The sequence below is a fragment of the Gossypium raimondii genome, chromosome 9 (assembly GCF_025698545.1).
Source record: "Gossypium raimondii isolate GPD5lz chromosome 9, ASM2569854v1, whole genome shotgun sequence".
Classification (NCBI taxonomy): domain Eukaryota; kingdom Viridiplantae; phylum Streptophyta; class Magnoliopsida; order Malvales; family Malvaceae; genus Gossypium; species Gossypium raimondii.
Genome location: NC_068573.1, coordinates 25814939 through 25835891, shown reverse-complemented (window position 1 = coordinate 25835891; position 20953 = coordinate 25814939). Strand labels below are relative to the sequence as shown.

Below are 20953 nucleotides of genomic sequence, written 5' to 3'. Positions count from 1 at the left end.
TGGAATGGTCCATCTCCTCGTGCATCAAGTTTATTCTTTCTCTTAGAAGGAAATACATCCTCAAAATCCTGCAAAATATCAACAAAACAACTAGGCAAATGTGTATTAGGGTTAGTCAAAACAAAGTTTTCCCTAAACCTAATAATTACAAATGTTTGTTTTGTACAAGGAGCAAATTTGATATCTCGAAACCTAGCGAATAAACTCACTTTCTCATCTCGTGACTTGTGTGTGCTATCACTCACCAATGTTGGGCCTTTAAGTTGGCTTTTAACACTAAGGGCCTTTTTACTCTCAGCCTTTTTCAATGATTTTACCTCACTTCCCTTACCCATCTTACTAGCAAGTTTGAGTTGATCATTGTAGACTTCTTGAGGAGGAAGTGGAGCCAAAGTAAACTTCTTTCCAAGGAACACAAAGGTATATTGGTTAAGGAAACCATCATGATTTACTCGTCGATCAAACTGCCATGGTCGTCCAAGTAATATGTGCCCAGCTTGCATTGGAACAACATCACACAAAACTTTATCGAGTATCTACCAATGGAAAATGAAACTAAGCATTGTTTAGATACTTTTACCTCCTACTATCATTCACCATTGCAAGCGGTATGGCCTTGGATGCTTCACACAAGGTAGGCCAAGTTTCTCAACAAGGGAAGAACTTACCACATTGGTGCAACTTCCACTATCGATGATCAATGAACTAGGTTGTCCACTAATCAAACATCTCGTGTGGAAAATGTTATCTCTTTGTTCGCGCCCTTCCTCTTTAAACTGGACATTTAAAGCCCTTCGAGCAACAAGTGCTTTCTCACCATACTCCAAGTATTCTTCATACTCATCATGAGTATGCACATCATCAGCATCTTCCAAAGGAGGCATCTCATCTTCGTTATCAGACTAAAAATCAACCTCGCCATCTTCTCGAATCACCAGTGACTTTTTATTAGGGCATTCTCGAGCATAGTGACCCCTTCCTTGGCATTTGAAGCAGGTAATATCTTTTGGCTGCTTAATGGCACCAGGAGAAGTAAAAGAAGAAGATGGAGCTTGATTAATAGAAGTAGAACCTTTAAATGAATTAGGCATACCTCTATCTTTGGAGTAAGTTCTAGGCTCATTTGGCTTGAACCGTGCATCTCTCCCATTCCACAATTTATCATCTTGTTTTTGCCAATTTTCTCTCCAAGCAGGATTAGAAACTGAACTAGCACCCCTCGGTGTCCCTTTATTTCGTAATTACTTTTCAATGGTGAGTGCAGTTTGAAGCATCTCTTCAACATCCATGTAGTTTTGTAACTCAACTCAATTTGCAATCTCAGGCTTTAGGCCGGCAAGGAATCTAGCCATAGTTACCTCAGCCTCTTCAACAAGATTGGCTCTAATCTGAATAGTCTCCATCTCTTTGTAGTAGTCATCCACAGATCTATCTCCTTGAACAAGATGTTGGAGCCTTTGATGGAGTTCTCGATAATAGTATGGTGGAACAAACCGTTTTCGCAAGATGCGCTTCATTTCAACCCAAGTAGTAACAGGTTGCTCTCTATAAAGAATCCTGCTTTTACATAATTGATTCCACCATGTTAGTGCATAATTAATGAACTCAGCGACAGCGTATGTTACCTTTTTCTTATCAGAGTAATTGTAACAAGCAAAGACTGCTTCCATCTTTTCCTCCCAATCAAGGTAAGCATCAGGATCATTCTTCCCTGAGAAAGAAGGAAATTTTGGTTTGGGGGTGTCATTGTTTCGTTCCACCCTTTTTTTAGGTACATACTCGGACTCAAAGTCATCATCAAAAACATGATCCTCCCTTCGTTAAAAGTTCAATCTCGTGAATTTGATCGGCTTATAAAGGCTTCGTTCAACTTCTTGTAATTATCGGCAATGTATCTCTCTTGAGTTGTAAGTTTTGTATCAAGATACTCCCTTTGCTCTTGTAACATTTGGGTCATGCGATGTTCGACTTGAGTTTGCAACTTTTTCATCTCTTTTTGTAACAACTCGACCAAAGGATCGTTATCTCTTTTTTGCTCATCCTCTTCATTTTTACTAGTTTGGGATCTAGTGATCGGCATGGTATCTGTGAAAAAATCACACAAACAGGAACAAGAAAAAATAATAATAACCTCACTCGTTAGCTCTCAAAAGAATAACTCTCTGAATGATTCAAAACTTGTAAATATGTTTGGAGAGGGTTACTAATCAAGATCAAATAATGGAGGTGCAAACTTCAAAGAAACAATGAAGATCCTAATTGCTTTAAGAGGCCAATAAACTTGACGAAGCAATTTGTAATCGAGGCTACACGGATGAAGGAATTGTGCGTGCCTTTAATATCTGCTAACACAAGAAGAAACAAAGTGTTAGAAAACGTAAGAGAAACAAAAAAAACGTAGACCTGCAACGATCCCTAACTCTAGAGTCAAAGAAAAGCTTTAATAAGAAGAAAACTTAAGAAAACTCTACCCAATTTAAAGGAAAACAAAAAATCGGAAACGTTTGGTGTCTTAAGATTTTCAAAAATTGAAGCTTTAATTATACTTGAGTCAAGAAAAGAAGGGGAAAAATTCAATTTTGGGAAAAATAAAATAAAAATAATAACAATAATAGGAAAAGAAGAAACCTACGTATGAAAGGTAGGCAACTTTTTTTTTGCGCTTTTTTGCTTTTTGCTTTTTTTTTTTTTTTTTTGCGCTTTTTACTCACTTTTTTTTGCGCTTTTTTGTTTTTTTTAAAGAATAAGAGGAGAATAAACACAAACTTCACAAAAAAGAGAATCGAAGAAACCGATGAAAAGTGTTTTAGGTATTTTGACTCGTTTTGGATTTGATTTTAGCTTCGAAAATAACACCGAATGGCTGGCCGATACCAACCGATGCGAAACCGGATCTAGACACAAGAGAAACACAAATTAGAAATAAAACGAGAATAAATAAAATTAGTTAAATAATAAATAAATAAATAAAAGGATAGATTTGCCCTATGGAACCCTTGGTTAACTTGTAACCAAAACGCCAATGATTGAGCGGCTCCCTCGAAACCCTAGAAGAAGAACCTCTAGAAACACCGATGAACGGGAAAGAAATTTGAATATTTGCAACTCCAAAATACCCTCGAAAAGTAACAAACTCCAAACTAAATAGCAAGAGAAGAATCACTCTACTCTAAAAAATTTTGCCTCACACAAATTTGAAAGAAAACAAATACTCTTCTTTTTTATTCCCCAATGTGTAGAAAACAAGCCTATTTATAGGCAAATTACAAGAGTAATTAAATCCTAATAAAACTCTTTCAAGAGTAATTGAATCCTAATAAAAACTCTTTAAAGAGTAATTGAATCCTAATAAAACTCTTTAAAATTATCTAAGAAAATAAATAAATAATAACCTAACCAATAAAATTACTTAACTCATAAATGATGTGTCCCAACCAATGAGAATTAAGTAAATAATAATAATAATAATATACATAAAAGATTAATCCACCAATTTATGGGCTTTCACTATTCCAAGATTGGTCCAGTGAATTGCATTCTCGTATTTGTCAATGTCACGAACATGATGAATTAAATTTGTAGCAACAAAGTCTTGGACAAAAGCATTCATCTTTAATTTTAATTGTCGTGCCTTGCTTCGAGTAATTGGACCACTAGGAAAAACAACCCCTTGAGTGTCACCTCCTTGGCTCGTATCAGTAATTAGGGAGAGCTTGGTTACGATACTATCGTGGAATTATTTCGTGACTAAATAATTTTATAATTAATGGGAAAAAAGTTGGAACTTAATTATAAATTATTTGAGCCCTAATTATATATGTTCATTCGTCCCCTTCACTAGATAATTGAAACCATAAATAACGGAAAAGCGGTTTGAAGGCTTGACAGGTGATTCCATTCATCTTGACAGAAGGGAGGTTCATGAGAGTAAGGTGTGCGATCTGATGAATTTGGAGAAAGATGGTTGGAACGATCGTAGGATTAGGGAGATCTATGGTGATTTTATGAGGGATCAAATTTGCAAAATCCCCATTCTTCCTAATGGTCCTGAGGATAATCGTATATGGTTCCATAATCCCCAGGGATCTTACTCTACCAAGTCTGCCTATTCTTGGATGACATTGAAGCATGTGGGTTTTGGCCCCCATCGTATTTTCTGGAAGCTTACGTGGAAGTTGCACACTCTGCCGAAGATCAAAATTTTTTGCTGGCGTTTAGGGCACGACATTCTCCCTACGTACGAGAAAATTTCGTGTATCCGGAGGGAGTTCAATAGCTTATGTCCGAGATGTGGTAGGGAAAAGGAGACTCTCATTCATGCGTTGAAAGATTGTCCCAGGGCTAGGGTGGTGCTGGAATATGGTGGTTTGAATCATAAGCGTCTCGAGGGCTGCTATAATCGGTGTGTGGACTGGGTTGAGGATGCTGCCCGTGTGTTGGACAAGAAGGCTTTATCCAATTTTATTACGGTTTTATGGAACATCTGGAATACCAGGAATAGCAAAGTGTTTTGCGAATTTGAGGAGGAGCCCAAGGGGATCTGGATAGAGCTGCTTTGTTGACTAGGGATTTCCGTATTTTTAATCTCATGGAGAAGCCTATGATACCTAAACCCGTTGTTGAGAGAAGTTGGCAGAATCCTGAACCTAAGGTGGTAAAAATTAATTTCGACGCTTCTGTTCACGATAAGATGGCATGTTATGGCCTGGTGGCCAGGGATGCTGACGGTTTCGTTCATGGTGGGCGGGCTGGTGTGGTGAAGAAGGATTTCAGAATTGATTGGGCGGAGATGCTGGCACTGGAAGAAAGTATTTTATTTGCTCGGTCAATGAATTGGAATCATGTGAGATAGGAATCAGATTGTGCTACTTTAGTCAACCGTTTTAATAGTAGGCAGGACAATTTGACGGTGATGGGCCACCGGTTGCGGGAGATCCAGAAGCTTACAATAAATTTTAGTACTTTTGCTTTTAATTGGGCCCCACGCTGTTGTAACAAAGTGGCTGATGCTCTTTGCAAGTGGGCAAAAATTAACAATTGTATAAGGAATTTTAATATGGATTATCCTTCGGATATCCATGATCTTGTGTTAAATGATGCTATTAATTGAAGTTTGACCCTCGGGTCTTTTACCAAAAAAAAAAAAGAAACCAGAAATAATTGCATGTAAAACCAAATGAATAGAATTGAATGGAAATAATAAAGTTAAGGAAATAGGTTGCATTCACAAATGAATGTGTTTTCTCACTAAGTATAGAAATGACTTGAGAATTAATTTAAGGTTTTCATATTATTATTTAATTAATTATAATTAAATAATTGAAGTTCAAAATAAAATAAAATTAATTAGTCATTAATAATCTATTGAATATGGAAATTTAAAATATTTTCTCATAGATTCTGTTACAATAAAATTGTTATGACTTTAATGGAATTAGAATTGGGTTGAGAAAATTATTTAATTGAGACATTGTTGTACTTAGTTTAATTAATTAAATTAAATCATATTTATTTTGGGAAATAGAAAATAAATATTGGATTGAATTAAATTAGAAAATGTTGAGTCAAAAGCCCAATAAGCTCATATAATTGGACCCAATATAGGAGAGATCCAAATCCCCTCATATTACATGTGAGTAGCAGCAACCCTAGTGTTATTATCTAGGATCCTCCGGCGGTTTCCATATTTCAAAACCCACCGGCGATATAGGTAACTTCTTCTGAATCCCCCTTAGTTCCTGTAAATACTGTAAAATCTTATGTGTAATCTGTTGTGTCGATGAAAAAACTCTGTCACCTATTCCTCTCTGACCAGATGAACCATATCACACATGTTATCCGACAACAAGATCCTCCGATGATGCATTGAAAATTCCCTTTAGCCAATCCTGGAAAGATTGTTCCCCTCTCACCCCGTTCCATTTTATATTCAGCAAGTTCCAAACTTCAGTAACAAATGAGCAATCCCGAAAACCATGCTTCAAATCCTCCACATCTTTTACGCACTTTGGGCATATCACTGAGCCAGTCAAATGCATGTTGTATAGATTGTATGAATTAGGAATTAGATTCTTAAAGATTCTCCATACTGTAATTTTAATCTTTGCAAGCAATTTTAGTTTCCATAGCCTTTTGTAGAAAGTCTTGCAACAACTAGTAGCTTCATGATCATGTATTTCATTATGGCCTTATAATAATATGTATCCGTTTCAAACTGAATACTCGCTTGAGGAACCAACCTGCTAAACCACCATATACAGATACAGGTGCAGAGCTAAAGGGATACCTAAAATATTTTTTGCCACATTAGGGACAAAAATGCTGGTAATCTTTCCCACATCCCATTTTCTTTCATAAGGCACAATTAAATCTGAAACAATTCTATACGACGCATTTACACCCGTTTCTTAAATTTTACTTATTACCAAGCCAGAGACCTAAAAATCCTCCCATATATCAATACTTGTACTCGTTCCAACCTGTCATCCCAAACCCTCAAAAAGCAGCCACATCGTAGACCATATGCTCTTCCATGTATAAGATGGGTAAGCTTCTAACCTCGATTTCAAAATATCCGATTTGGGATAATATTTGGCTTTGAATGAATGTGCTAATAATGAACTTTGATCTTTAATTAAACACCAACCTTGTTTAGCTAGCAAAGAAATGTTAAACTGGCTAAGGCTACGAAATCCCATCCCACCAAAGTGTTTCGAAACACACATCTGGGGACATGCATACCAATGAATTCCTCGTTTACCCTCAAAATTTTTGCCATCAAAAATAAGAAATAATTTGCTCTAACTCTAAACATAATGTACCTGGTAACAGAAAACACGACATCGTTAAAATGAGTATAACTTGTAGTACGCTTTTTATAAAAACTTCTTTCCTCCCATAAGATAAACCAACTATTAATGTGGCTTCTCAGTTTGTCTTTTAACCCCTGAAACGCTCTTTTCTTACTCCTTCCAACCGTATTCGACAATCCTAAGTAGTGTTTAGGATTTATAGAAATACAAAGCCCCAAATATATTAAAATCCCATGGCGAACATCCTCTCCCACATTCGCACTAAAATAAATATCAGATTTGTCATAATTCACACACTGCCCTGAGGAGGCTTCATACTCCTTAAGAATCTATTTTAGAATCATAGCCTCACCCACCATAGCTCCCCCAAATAAGATGCAATCATCAACAAATAAAAGATGTGAAATTTCAGGCCCTCCCATACTAATCCTTTCTCTCTTAACTGAACCCTTTTGACTTGCCAAACACATCAGTAAGGAAATCCCTTCACTACAAATCAAGAACAAATACGGGCTAAGCAGATCACTTTGACGCAGTTTACGTTCAGGTGATAACTTGTTACCCACTACGTCATTGAGCATTATAGAATACGTAATAGTATTGACACAATAAAGAACAAAATTCAAGTTTTAAGGAAAGATACTCCTTCTTCCTATACCTTTTCTGATTAAAATCCTCTAAAATCTCATAAGTGAGTAAAATATTATGAGTGATTAGTCTTCCAGGAACAAAAGCACTTTGCCCTTCATTAATACAACAGCTCAACAGTTTCTGAAAACGGTTCACCACAGTTTTTGAAATAATCTTGTACAAAACCGAACACAAACTTATAGGGCGCAAATTTATCATACAATTTGGGTTTGATGTTTTTAGAATTAACACAATGTGAGTATGATTAATGTCTTCTAATGACTTACCTTTGTGTAACACCTCAAGATAGTAAAAACCAACATCCTGGCCAACGTTATGCCAATATGACTGAAAAACTTATAGGAAAGCCATTAGGACCTGACACCTTTGTAGGTGCCATCTCTTTAAAAGCTACAAAAATCTCTTCTCTTTCATATTGGGCTAACAAACCCTTATTCATTTCCTCTGAGATACACCCCTTCACCTCATTCAAAATATGATTAGAGTCTCTCGAACCCTACGAGGTAAACAATTCCATAAAATACTCCATAACAATCTTACTTATCCCACCTTCGTCGCTGTGTATTTAACCATCTCCCCGATCCAAATCTTTTAATCTATTTCTCCTCTTCTTTTGGGATGCCACACGATTAAAAAAGTTCGTATTTTTATCTCCCTACTTCAACCAATTCACACATGCCATTTGCTTCTAGTACATCTCTTTCTTTTCTAATTTAAAATTTAAGTCCGCCTTACTATCTAAAAAGTTTAAAATGTTATCCTCGACCCTTTTTCCCAAATTCAGCTCCTCAATCCTTTCAAAAAGGTGCCTCACCCTTCTCCCCTTATCCCATTTATTTCTGTTCACCCATGTTTGTAGGCCCATCCTAAAAAATTCAAGCCTTTGAGGAACATCCCCCTACTATGATCCTAAAGTCGATGGATTTCAGCCTTGCACGAATCCTCTAATGTCCAACCTGATTCAAACCGGAACCCAGAATTCCTAGGACGCCTCTCTCCTTTATCCGTACACAACAAAAGAGGACAATAATTAGAGAAAAAATGAGGTAAATGACGAACAACAACATTAGGAAAATTTGTCCACCATGCTGATTTCGCCACACCCCTATCTAGTTTTTCCCTAATGTTGTTATGTGCAAAATTCCTTGCTCCCATGTAAACCAAGGTCCTTCAAAACCTAAATCCTCCAATTGACAATCTGACAACATTCGCTGAAACTCCTCCATTCTTTTTCCATTACGTAATGCTCCCTCTTTCTTTTCATAAGAATAAATGATCTTATTGAAATCCCCACATACTAACCATGACAAGCTTTGATCCTTATCTAAATCCTGAAGAAGGCGCCAAGATTCATTTCGATTCCTCGACTCAGGAGATCCATAAAATCCTGTCATCTTCCACTTGTTATCATCATTCGCCCCCCATATAGCCACATCAACATGATTTTTTGAAAAACCCCGTAAGTGTACTGCCACCTCAGCTTTCTAACCCAAACAAAGTCCTCCACTCGTACCCTCCACAAGAACATCAATACCATACACAAAACCCCCTTCTTCGATACACAATTTCCATTTTTCCCAAATCCAACTTTGTCTCCATGAAGAAGGCAACTTGGGGTTTATGAAGCTTCAATATTTGTTGTAGTCTCCTTGTTGCTCGTGGAATCCCCAATCCACAAACATTCCAACACAAGAGCTTCATTGCTACCGGTCAACCTGTCCCTTGGTGGTCACCAATAAAATTGCTTGGTAAGCCTGTAGACGCTCACCCCTTTCTCTTCAGAATCTAAGATCTCAGAAAATCTATCAGAAAAAACATTCATTCTTTGTCATTGTTTTTCCATCCATCTCTCCAATCGGATCATTCTCCAAGTCATGTAACATCGGATCTGAAACCAATCCCGAAGGAGTACTCTCTTCCTATCCAAAACCAACCATCAATTTTTCATCAAGGTTAACCCCCAAAACACGATTTATACTATTGAGTGCATTAGAACCCCCAGTCTTTATACAACTATTCCTTAACCAGACATTTTTAGTTACCGCTGCACGTCGTGCTAGAGGAGCTCGTAAGATATGTTCCATCCCAACTCTAACAAATTCTCATCCACTCGTAACTTAATCGGGCAAAAACTGTCATTATGACCCAAACACCCATACAAGAAACAGAACATAATAAGCTTTTCATATCTAAAACGAGCGTAGGAAAAAAAAATTGGGAGACACCTGGATTTTTTTCCTCCTCCGTAATGGAGATCTGACACCAAGTAGCTCCCTAATATGCATAAAAAGCTGATTGCCTAGACTTAGTTGTTGCCAATCATATTCCTCAAAGACCCCAATAAAGTTTCCCAACTATTTTGCAACTGTCTCCGAATAAAACCTTGGGGGCAAATCATGGACTTGTACCTAGAAATGAGTGAAAAACAGAGGAACCAACATCGGGTCCTCCATCTCCTTCAACCTATGAAAAATCAGCAAACGATTATTGGAAGTTTAAGGCGCTCCTCTTATTACCCGTTCAAGATCTACCTTATGAAAAAAACAAAATAAAAAATCTTTCCCCCCAGATTTGAGATCTCAATTCCTCCTAAAGGGTGCCAGAGATTTGCCGTCTTTCGCATAGCCTAAAATTGAACCACGCTTGCAATGAGAAAACGTCCCACTAAACACAGATCATACTACCTATTTTTTTCCTTCAAAAATTCCCCGAAATTGTAATACTTCCTCATCCATCCCATCCGAAATACGCAGCCTGTCTAGCTCCGTTTCCATCCTCAAAGACAAAACAAGACGAACAGCCTCGAAAAGAAACAAATAAACCCCTAGATCTGTCAACGTAATTTAAAAACCCAAAAGCAAAAAAATAAAACTCTATTTTAGAGACGTGGAAAAGAGCAGACTTTTTTTCCTTTTTGCTCTTTTTTTTGTTTGGTTTGTTAAAGCATAATTTTAATAGCCAAAGTCAAATTCTATATGCAGTGAGGGTAAAGATCATTAAGGAATTAGCTTGAGATTCCTATCTATATGCAATTATTTGTTGGTCCTCTTTTTTGACATAGAATTCTTTCGTGATCCCTAACATTGAAAAATGTAGATAATTTTATGAAATTAGACATTAATGATAAAACAATTATTCTTATTCCATAGAAATGAGAGGTCAGGTGGGGTCTTTTGTAGAACAACAAATAGCAGGCCAATTGGGAATTGAAATGGATAATTCCATAATGCACCATCTCTTACAGTTGTTTTCAAGTTAGGTACACAAATACGTCAAACAAGAAAAGAATATTCTGATATTTAATAAGAAAAGAAGTCTTAATCGTTGGTATTAGTGGTTGTGCTTTAACCCTTTTTTCTTGGGTAGGATTGATTTTATTTTTCTAATTAGAATCCCCTTTCCGTTTGTTTGGATTCCTGCAGTATATTTGCAAACATCAGCCAAAGATTTTCTTAGGGTTCTCCGCCAATTCATAACCATTCTCCTTGTTTCGTCTCTTGGGTAGGATGGTTGGTTGGTAGGATTAAAATTTAATGAAAAATAATAGCTTTAATTTTACAATTAAAACTAAGGATTATTATATGGAATACTAAGGTTGAAAAAGTAAAATATGTCTCATTTATTTATTTTAAACATCAATTAGTGGTACAAGATTGTAGTTGTTGGAATCTAATTTGTTGACTTAGGAATCAATTGGTATATTAGTTCAAACAAAGGATTGAACTTGTTGAAATATAGATCGCTCTAAACTGATTGAACTGAGATAAAAAAATTGGTTGAATTGACCGTTGAATCGACTAATCTCGTCTTTAAAATTTTCAATAACTTTTTTTAAATTTTATGATTTTAAATAGTTTATTTAATTGAAACATGGTCAACGGTTAAATCGATTAGATTAAAAACTAATGACCTGACCAATTCAACCATAAATCTAATTTCAAAAATCATATACATAATAACTTTTAACTTCACTTATAAAATTAAAAAAATTATTGAATCAAACAATCATCCTAAAATTTCTAATATTAATGGTGAACATGGAAAGATAAGAAAATAGTGGCGATGCGAGGTAAAAATAAAACGAGTATTAAAAACATTAATTTAAAAAGTGTCGATATATTATTTATAAACTTTTAGTAACATTTAACATTTATATTTAATTAAAAATATTGTTTTACATATTTATTTGAATATTTTAATTAATTAAATATTTTAAAAAATACAAAAACTAATTATTAAATAATATAAATATATCTATTAAATCAATAAAAAAATTTATAAAAAATTTAGAAGTCTTTAATTAAAAATTAAAATTAAAAAAATATAAAAAATAGATAATTGATCAAATTAAGTAATTTAAAATTTTTATTGAAAAACTAATTAAAATAGAAAGCTAAATGCTCAAATTAGGGCCCAATCTTTTACAAGTTGCTCACATAAGGGTCAAACCTTTCAAAATATTCATATAATGTCCTAATCTTTAGAAAAATGCTCAAATAAAGGTTTTTCAAGCACGTCAGCTAAGTTTATAGTAAAAATCAGGTAAATGCTAACATGTTTAGAATAAAATACATTATAGCTTAATCAAATATTACTTGAAAAAAAATAATAAAACATAATTTGAAACATGATATATGGCATTTGAGAAGGCCTTATTTGAGAAATTTCAAAAAGGTTTGGCCCTTATTTGATCATTTTTAAAGGTTTGGCCTTCATTTGAGCACATTTGTAAAATCGAGGCCCTTATATAACTATTTTAAAAGATTTGACAATTGTCACATCCCAAAAATTAGGTTAGAAGAAATCGGGTTAGTGAAACCAATAGTGGTTACGTTCGGCTTTTGAGTTAAGATTGTGGAAAATTTTGTAAAATAATTTAATTGGGTTCAATGGTTGAGTGTTGTGATTGAGTGTGTGAGGTTTTGAGTTCGAGTCTTTCTTTTGAAATTTTGTTAATTTTTGGTTCTATCCCTATTTCAGATCATTTGACTTAATTTTTTTGTACAAGTTATGACAGAATGAGTTTGTTGGTTTAGTAGTAAGATATCAACTTACCTTTAAGTCTTGTGTTTGAATCTTGTGTTATGCAAATTTTGAATATTTCTACTCCAGCTTTTGTTGGGAAGTAGAGTTCAATTTAAATTCTATAAAATCTGGTGGTTAAATCCTTAGTTATTTTATTTTAATTTTTTCCTAAATCCCTACTTTTTCTCAGCACTTAACCGTCCACTTCCTTTTGCTTTTCACGTTCCTTTCTTTCCCCTTTTGGTTCTTCCACAGACTCTTTTGCTTAGTTTTCTTTCCCCTCTTTTTGTGGGTTTTATTTTAAATTTTCGATTTTGGCGCATCTAAAGTTTACATTCCGTTGTGAACCTATTATTAGTTTGGTTTGTTTTCATTATTCGTTGTGAAATCATGACAGGTTCGGTAAGTGTTCAAGCGCTTGAATTTGGATTAAGGCAATCATTGTTTTGTTGAAAATCTTTCGAATTTAATCGCTATGTTGTTTGTTCTTATGTTATGAGGAGATAACCTTATGGCTCTCGACGATTCCCCGAGTAGTTAAGAACAATTTTGGTGGTTAATAATTTCGTAGTAAGTGATTGCACATTGATTTTTGGGGTAGTTTTCCTTTGTGAAGAGGGGTGTGTTTAACAGAAATTTTGGGAGTAATTCGGGTTTGTAATCTATGTCTTTTGGTTTTGATTATATATTCATGAGTTCCAGTTGTACGGTCGATCGAGTTTGCCATCAAGTGTATGATTCTAACCTGAAACATCGATTAGAACTCGTAAAAACTCAAAAGCAGAGGTTATTTTCAAAATTGCTTTGCGTCACACGGCCTTGTGCACCACACGAGTGTGTGCCAGGCTATGTGGAGCACACGGGCATGTGCGATCACACGAGCAATTTGGGTAGGCCGTGTGGGACACACGGGCAGGTTAGGTAGGTCGTGTAGGCTGTATGTGGACCTGATCATGGGTCGGGCCACCTGGCCTGATAGGGGTAGGGTTGGATGGGCCACATCTACTCTAATATAATTCTGTTTTTGTAAAATATGTCACTGGTGTGTAGGGTTGGATGGGTGTTTCATACCTCATATGGTGTGTTAGGATGGTCAGAGATAGTGTATAGCAGATAGGGGTAGGAAAGCATGTATGTATCTGTTCTACTTTGATATGATTTTGTTTCTGTAAAATTTTTCTTATATAAATTAATTGTTAAGTTATGTGTTACACACTGAGTTTTGAAAACTCATATTTTGTTTGACTGATATTTTCAGGTAATCCTCAGACTTAGGCGGGTCGATGTGACGGGAGCTCGATTATTATGTTTTGTGTTCATTTTAAATATTTTTAATTTCGAATTTAAGTGTTTTGTAAATTTTGGAATTTTGGATTGTTTTGGGTTTTGGACTTTATTTTTCGTATAATATTGTTTAAACATTTTATCGAAAACGATTGTTTTCTACAAAAACAACGGGTTTCAAATAACAAACTGTGTTTTCAAAAATACAACTTTTTAAGAGTTTCCGCTGGGAAATCATAAGTTTTAGAAAATATAATCAAACACTGTTTTCAATAAAATAGTTAAATAATATATGTTTTCGAATAATCCAGGAGTTTAAGAGTTTGTGACGATTTTTAAGATGCACGAAAACCAAATTTTCAATCATTTTAGGTAACAACCCCAAATTTGGCCATAACGTCTAGGCCGGGTTTAGAGTGTACATTTAGTGGTATCAGAGTCAGGTTGCAAAACTCGGGTTGTGAAATTTTGGGTTCAAAATTGTTTTTGTGAAAGCTATTTGTTCGAGTAAATTTTATTTTTGCACGAATCTGAAAAATAATTTTATGAAATACAGAGTCTCTGACGCCGATCCTGTATGTACTTCTAAATTATATAAACTTTAGTTTAGGAAAACTCTCAAATGATTAGAACTGTACTATGATAGTTAGAGATTGAAACGTCTTTAAAAACTTCTTCTAATAACTTTTTGAGCATAAAATATCTGTTAATAAATACTAGAACTGATACATAAAATTATTAATGTAGATAAATTATATATGATAAGTACTCGTAGAATAAGTGGGCGCGGTACCCGTGGGTACGGCAGATGCCGTAAAGGGGCTCAAGTTGAGTGTTCCTCGATGGACTGTATGCCCAATCTAGATATGAATGAGACATCGTTTACACCTACTGCTGAGATCAAGTCTTAAAGTCGCTCGGCTGGGGATGACGTATTGTCTCAAGCCGTGCTGAGGGTTCTAGAGAGGGTCGTTGGCCCTATTCTGGTTCTGAGAGCCGTGGGTCGGTAACTGAACAACTCTGGTCTAACGATGCTAAATTGTTTAGAGGCGCCATTTGAGTCACCTCGACTGTGACTGAATATTGGTTGGAGGCCACAATGAGGATTATGAATGACATCGACTGCACCCCTAAATAGAAATTGAAGGCTGCAATATCTCTGCTTCGCGATGAGGTAAATCAGTGGTGGTTAACGGTTGATAAAGGTACTTAGTTGGATCAAATCACTTGGGATTAGTTTAAGAGCGCTTTCCAAAGGAGATATGTGGGGGCAAGTTATGTGGATACTCGTAGACACGAGTTTTTGAGCCTTACCCAGGGAAAGAGGGCTGTGACCAAATATGAGGATGAATTTTTGAGATTGAGTCAATATGCTCGTGGGATGGTATCAATCAAATATAAAAGTGCATTCGCTTCGAGAAAGAATTAAGAGATAATCTAAGGGTTCTAATAGCTCTGCACAGTGAGCGTGTTTTTCAATCTTGGTGGACAATGCTAAAATTACTAATGAGGTTAAGCGTGTTGAGCGCGAAAATAGAGACCGTGTGAGAGGTAAGAATAAGAGAGATTCGTAGCCCTCTAGTTCTGCTCAGAAGCCTAAGAAACAAGCCAGATCTGATGGGCCTCTAAGAGTTGAGGTTTCAGTTGCTCTTACTGTGGCTCAGCTGTATAGGAATTGTGGTAGAAAATATCCGGACAAATGTTTGAGGAGGTTAGGAGCATGTTTGTGATGTAGGTCGATGGAGCATTGCATCAAAGATTGTCCGTAGTGTTCTGATCAGATGCAAACTCTAGCTCTGAGATTTGTTTAGCCTCAGGAAACAGTTCAGTAGCTGCCTAGAGGTTGCGGTCTACCTAAGGTTTGCGGTCTGGCTATGGGTGGTAATGTTTTTAGATGTCATGAGGACAAAGACACCGCAGATGTTATCGCTTGTTTGTTTTTTATTCATACTGCTTTGTATTTTGCATTGATAGTTATAGGATCAACATACTCTTATATAGCTAGTTCTGTTTCTATAAATTTTGGGAATCCAGTTGAGAGAACTTCTAGAGAGATTACTATTTTTAGTCTGTTGGTCAATTATTCGGGTTAATAGACTATATAGGAATATACCTTTAGAAATACAAGGGGTTTTGTTTTTGGCTAATCTGATGGAAACATTTGGGAAATTCAATCGCCTTTTGGAAATGGAATGGCTCGTGGAGTATCGAGGTAGTTTGGATTGTGCTACTAAAAGAGTAGTTTTGATTTTTGAGAAGGATAAGGAAGTGATTATGATTGGTGAGTATCGGGATTACTTGTCCAATGTAATCTTCGTTTTTATGGCTGAAAGGTTGGTTCGTAAGGGTTTGAGGCATTTTTGGCCTACGTGTAATTCTACTTCTGTAGATTCATCTGTTGGGAATATTCGAACGGTTAAGGAATTTCCAAATATTTTTCTTGAAGAGTTATCGAGTTTGCCTCCGGATCGAGAAGTCGAGTTCGATATCAAACTTCTATCAGGTACAACTCCGATGTCCATTGCTCTGTATTGTATCACATTGAAGGAGCTTATGAAATTAAAGGCTTAGCTTTAGGAACTCCTCGATCGAGGGTTTATTCGTCCTAGTGTATCTTTGTAGGGGCACTAGTTATGTTTGTAAAAAAAAAGATGGTACTGTGAGGATGTATGTAAAATACAGTCAACTGAATAAATTGATGTTAAAGAAAAGTACCCACTTCCAAGGATCAATGATTTGTTTGATCAGTTTCATGGGAATACTATGTTCTCTAAGATAGATCTTTGTTCAATGTATCATCAGTTGAAATTTAAGGAAGCTGATGTTCACAAGACTGCTTTTAAGACTTGTTATGGGCATTACGAGTACCTAGTCATGCCCTTTGGGTTGACGAATGCTCTGACTATATTCATGGCTCTTATGAACTAGGTTTTTCAGCCGTATTTGGATCAGTTCTTCATGTCTTCATCGACGACATTTTGGTATACTCTAAGACTGAGGATGATGATGATGAGCATCTTATAGTAGTTCTTCAGATACTCCATATGAAACAACTTTACGCTAAGTTGAGCAAGTGCGAATTCTGGTTGAGGAAAGTGACTTTTATGGGCCATGTGGTTTCTGTTGAAGGGATCCAAGTAGATCCTAAGAAAATTGATATTGTGCTTGAGTGGAAACAACCTAGGAATGTTTCTGAGATCTATAGTTTCCTTGGGCTACTGGTTTACTATAGAAGATTTGTCAATGGGTTCTTACTTATTGCAACTCCTTTGACTAAGTTGTTACGTAAGAACGCCAATTTGTCTGGACTGATGAACATCAATCGAGTTTTGAGAAGCTCAAATTTATTTTGACTTAGGCTTCTGGTTTGATACAGCCTGAATTCGGTAAAGAATTCATGGTTTATAAATTATGCATCACACGTCGGTATGGGTTGTATTTTGATGCAATATGGGAATGTAGTGGGTTATGCGTCCCAACAGCTTAAGTCACACGAGTCCAACTATCCTACGAATGATCTTGAGTTAGCTGCAGTTGTCTCCGCCTTAAAGATTTGAAGGCACTATCTGTATGGTGAGAGGTGTATCATTTACATCGATCACAAGAGCCTCAAATATCAGTTAAAACCTTAGACAATTTAGATGGATTGAGTTGCTTAAGAATTACGACTATACTATTGAGTATCATCCCGGTAAGACCAATGTAGTGGTCGATGCTCTTAGTCGTAGTACAATGTTTGATTTGAGGTCGATATTTTCTCGCCTAAGTTTGTTTGATTTTGGGAGTTTGTTAGCCGAGTTGAAAGTTAAGCTGACTTGTATTGATCAGATTCGGGTTAAACAGTTTGGGGATGGTTCTTTGGTTCTGCGATTTCCTCAGGTGGAGGATGGTAGTATGTTTGATTTTGGGCTGAACAATGATGGGGTTTTATGTTTTTGAGGATGGGTCTGTGTGCCTAACGACTCTGATTTAAGGCAGTCCATTCTTCGGGAATCACATAATAGCCTATATTTTATGCATCTCAGCAGAAACAAGATGTATTATGGTTTGCATGAGTTATATTGGTGGTCGGGATTGAAACAAGAGGTAATAGATTTAATTTCTTGGTGTCTAACGTACCAGCAAGTTAAGGCTGAGCACTAATTGCCTCCGGGTTTGCTTCAACCCATTAATATTCCACTATGGAAACGGGAATGGGTGACTATGGGATTTGTTAGTGGGTTGCCCTTAACACCCACTAAGAAGGATTTTGTGTGGGTCATCTTGAATCGGTTGACCAAGTCTGCCCACTTCATTCCTATTAGGAAAAACTACTTCCTTCAGAAATTAGCCAAGTTATATGTTTCAGAGATTGTGAGACTTTATGGGATTCTGGCCTCGATTATTTCTAATAGAGATCCTTGCTTCACTTCTCAGTTTTGGAAGAAGCTTCATCAGGCTTTGGGTTCGAGATTAGATTTTAGTATCACGTTCCATCCTCAGACAGATGGTTAATCTGAGAAGATGATTCAGATACTGGAGGACATGTCACAGAGTTGTGTGATTGATTTCCAAGTTAGTTGGGAGGAGTTTCTGTCATTAGCCGAGTTTGCCTATAATAATAGCTTCTAGTCCAACATTCAAATGGCACCTTACGAGGCTCTATATGGTCGTAAGTGTCGAACTCCATTGTGTTGGACTGAGTTGGGTGAGCAACGGGTTTTGGGTTCTGAGTTGGTTTTTGAGACTAAGGATAAAGTTAGACTGATTCGGGATCTTCTTAAGGCGGTTTCTAATAGACAGAAGTGTTATGCAGATCTGAAAATGAGGGACATCGGGTATTCTGTGGGTGATTATTTTTTCATTAAGGTATCCCTATGGAAGAAGGTTCTATGGTTTGGACGTAAGGGCAAGTTGAGCGCTAGGTTCAATGGGCCGTATCGAATTCTGAAACATGTGGGTTCGGTCACCTATCAGTTAGAGCTACTTTTAGAGTTGGATCGTATTCATGATGTGTTCCATGTCTTCATGTTGAGGAGGTATCAATTTGAACCATCTCATGTCGTTTTTGTTGAGGAGATCGAGGTTAGACTGGATTTAACTTTTGAGAATGAGTCAGTTCAGATTATGAATCGAGATGTTAAAGTCTTAAGGAGGAAGTCTATTCCTTTGGTTAAGGTTCTGTGGTGGAATCATGGCACTAAGGAAGCCAATTGGGAACTTGAGGACTCGATTCATCAGCAACATCCACATATATTTGAATCAAGTAAATTTTGAGGCTGAAATTACTTTTAGGGGTTGGAGTTGTAACATCCCAAAATTTAAATTTATGACTTGTTAAATTTTGTCATAATTAAGTCCCTACTTCAGTGGTTAACTGTTTAGTTGTGTGTTGGAGATCTTGGGTTCAAATCCCTTTGCGTGCATGTGAAACATTTTATTTCTTTTGATAAGATTAATGATGAGTTCTGGTATAATTTAAACTCTTTTATTAAATAATTTCTAGTTGTTAAAAGATATTGGTATCTTGTTTTGTTCTTTCTTTATTCCCTACTTTGGCCGACTTCTTTCTCCTGTTCGTTACAATTTGTTTCTTTGTTATTTTATTTCCTTTCTATTCCATCGTTATTGTTTGCTTTTTTATTCTCCTTTCAAAAGGCAAATTTGTATATTGAGGGTATAGTAGCATTTTGGGATTTCTTTTCGTAGTGCTTTGTTCAAAAGTCTCTTTGTCTGTATCATTAGATTTTGGTTTTTCATGTTGGTAGTTTTGCGGGGAGATTGTGATTTCGGGTTATTTTCTGTACTGTTGTAATGGTGTTGATTTCTTAGGTGGAGAATTTGAACCATACATGCCTTCGTTAAATTAAACTACTTTTGGGTTGTTGTTTTCTTGAAGGTAAGTCATCAATTGGGAATTCGAGATCGTAATTTTGTTAAACTTTGAGTGGAAAAGTTGTTGAGTTTTTACGAATCAGGTTTGGTAAACCGTCTTAATGGATGTTTATTTGACGTGTTTTGGTTTTGGAATTCTTACATCAGAAACGAATCAGGTGTGTAACCATAAACCCGAAAATTAGTGAACGACAAAAGCCAAAAAATAACATTGTCGACACCACACGGCTGTGTGCTGGACTGTGTGTGACACACGGTCTAGGTTATTTGAGTGGTGTAGACTACACGGGCATGTGTGAGATCGTGTAGGCCACACAAGCTGACCATTTAGGCTCTGTGGGCCATATGGTCGTGCAAGCCCAAATTTATGAAAATTTCCCCAGAGCCATACACATCGTTTCAATCGATCGTGGACCTTCTTTGGGATTGGTATTTGATTAAATAATCTATAAAATATGAAATCCGATCATCTATTATTATAATTCTGTTATATGTATGTATATTTGAGACAACATATGATAAGTTAATCTTGTAATAGGCTAACTGTTATGACATGCATGTATAACTGTAGCATGTATGATTTCTGCTTTGGTTATATCTGCATCTGGGAGAGTTATATTATGTGGAGGAAGCATTTCTGTAAGAGGCGATATCTCACCCATTATACTGGTAGCACAACTTCAAATATTTTAAAAAGTGTCTTAATAACACTAAGTGGTGTGTAGGGTTGGATAGGTATTTCATACCCCATATGGTATGTTGGGATGGTCGGAGATGGTGTGTAGTGGATGAGGGTAGGAAAGCATGTTTGTATATGTTCTGCTCTGATATGATTTTGTTTCTGTAAAATCTGTCTTATATAAATTAACTGTTAAGTTATGTCTTACACACTGAGTTTCGAAAACTCATATTTTGTTTGACTGATATTTTCAGTTAATCCTCATACTTAGGCGGGTTGGTGCTATGGGAACTCGTTTATTTAAGTTTTGTGTTCATTTTAAATATTTTTTAATTTAGGATTTAAGTGTTTTGTAAATTTTGAACTTTTGGATTGTTTTGAGTTTTGGAATTTATTTTCCGTTTTTCGTATAATATTAATTAAATGTTTTATTGACAATGATTGTTTTCTACAAAACAACGAGTTTCAAATAACAAATTGTGTTTTCAAAATACAACTTTCTAAGAGTTTCGCTACAACATCATAAGTTTTAGAAAATATGATCAAACATAGTTTTCAATAAAATCGTTAAATAAGATACCTTTTGAATAATCGAGATTTTAAGAGTTTCGACGATTTTCAAGACACA

The 20953-nt window shown here is 36.0% G+C and overlaps 1 protein-coding gene across 1 annotated transcript; it reads left to right on the top strand.

Annotated features, from left to right (window-relative positions):
- The first annotated feature begins 18395 nt into the window (after positions 1–18395).
- On the top strand, positions 18396–19028 carry LOC105797514 (uncharacterized). The gene has a single exon (XM_012627476.1). The coding sequence runs from the start codon at positions 18396–18398 to the stop codon at positions 19026–19028; it is 633 nt and encodes a 210-aa protein (XP_012482930.1).
- The last annotated feature ends 1925 nt before the right edge of the window (positions 19029–20953 follow it).